Here is a 1,259-nt window from a genome sequence, read left to right as displayed (position 1 = left end):
ATCTTTACCATCCTTGTTACTTCTTAAAATCACCTGTTACCTGCTATTTAAACTTTGATTACTTAGAGAATTTATTCAACTATATTTAATAAAAAGCATTTACAGCCATATGATTTTCCTTCTACTCAATGTTTTTTCTTACTTCCTTATGGTATATAATACTAATGGTCTGGCTTTTGTGCATGGTAACAGTAGGTAATGTAGAGTCTATTGCAAACATTCTCCCATGGTGTAATTGGATCAAGCTCTTCACCTTCTGGGAATGTGAAAACAAAGAAAAACACGTCCCTTTTTGTGAGATGCCAATGAAAACAAACAAACAAAAAAAAGTATATATATTCATACATCTATTAACATTTTAAAAGTATTTTCTGTGGTATATGTGAAAGAAAAATAGAGGGATTAACCAAGATGTTTCTTCTCTTGCTCAATATCAATAGATATTTCCCTGATGTTCTCCTAAATATGATCTCTCTAACTGTTCTTGTTCACCCACATTTGCCAGCCAGAGACGGCAAGAGTCACTACATACAGCCCTGCAGAAATTGCACAGTTGACAGCAATCTGTGGATGAGAAGAACCCTATTAATTTTTCTCTCTTTTGTTGCATCTGGCAACAGTACGAGTCAAAATGCTGCTTCCATAAACATAAAAAGAAGTCAAAATTAACATTAAACAATTTATAAATACCTCTTTCAATAAAACTGAACAGCAGTAAATGATGGTTGAATCAGTCTATAAATACCTTGAATTTTGAAATACTGCAGGGACGTAGAAACAAAATTGCACAAGAAATTACATACACAGTCTTTACAAACTATAGAAGTTTTCATGATACTGTGATACTAATGCTACATTAATGAAAAATAACATACATGCAAATTTGCAAAGGTAAAATAAATTATAATGAACATTTCAATTACTGGGCAGAAAAAAAATAAGGAAAATACAAAACTTCTGGAAATTGTGCATGGCTACTCTATACACTGCGCATTATAAAATATGTAATAGCCAGTCTACAATGTCAAAAAAATACATTTCCTTCCATGCATAGATTCAATGAATACTATAATAAATAAATCCATATTTTAGACTCCTCTAATGTTATAAAAAATACATTAACATGCCAACAAAAAATATCTGCTTCCACTAACAACTTACCCTCTCCATAATTTTACATCATGAAAGCATAGAGACATTGGGACTGTATTAGTAAAGGACAACTATTGCAATCACTGTTGACTTGCAAACTTTTTTTC

The 1,259-nt window shown here is 31.4% G+C and overlaps 1 protein-coding gene across 1 annotated transcript in view; it reads right to left on the bottom strand.

Moving 5' to 3' along the window:
- LOC119586966 (ribonuclease kappa-B-like) overlaps positions 1-1,259 on the bottom strand; it is a gene marked incomplete in the record, with an annotated part of 4,402 nt that overhangs the window by 240 nt on the left and 2,903 nt on the right. The window contains 1 exon segment of the mRNA XM_037935704.1: positions 1-564. Within this exon segment, the coding sequence (XP_037791632.1) occupies positions 475-564 (90 nt within the window).

The sequence above is a fragment of the Penaeus monodon genome, chromosome 22 (genome assembly GCF_015228065.2).
Source record: "Penaeus monodon isolate SGIC_2016 chromosome 22, NSTDA_Pmon_1, whole genome shotgun sequence".
Classification (NCBI taxonomy): Eukaryota; Metazoa; Arthropoda; class Malacostraca; order Decapoda; family Penaeidae; genus Penaeus; species Penaeus monodon.
Note: the sequence above shows the minus strand (reverse complement) of the source record. Positions and strands in the feature narration are given on the sequence as shown.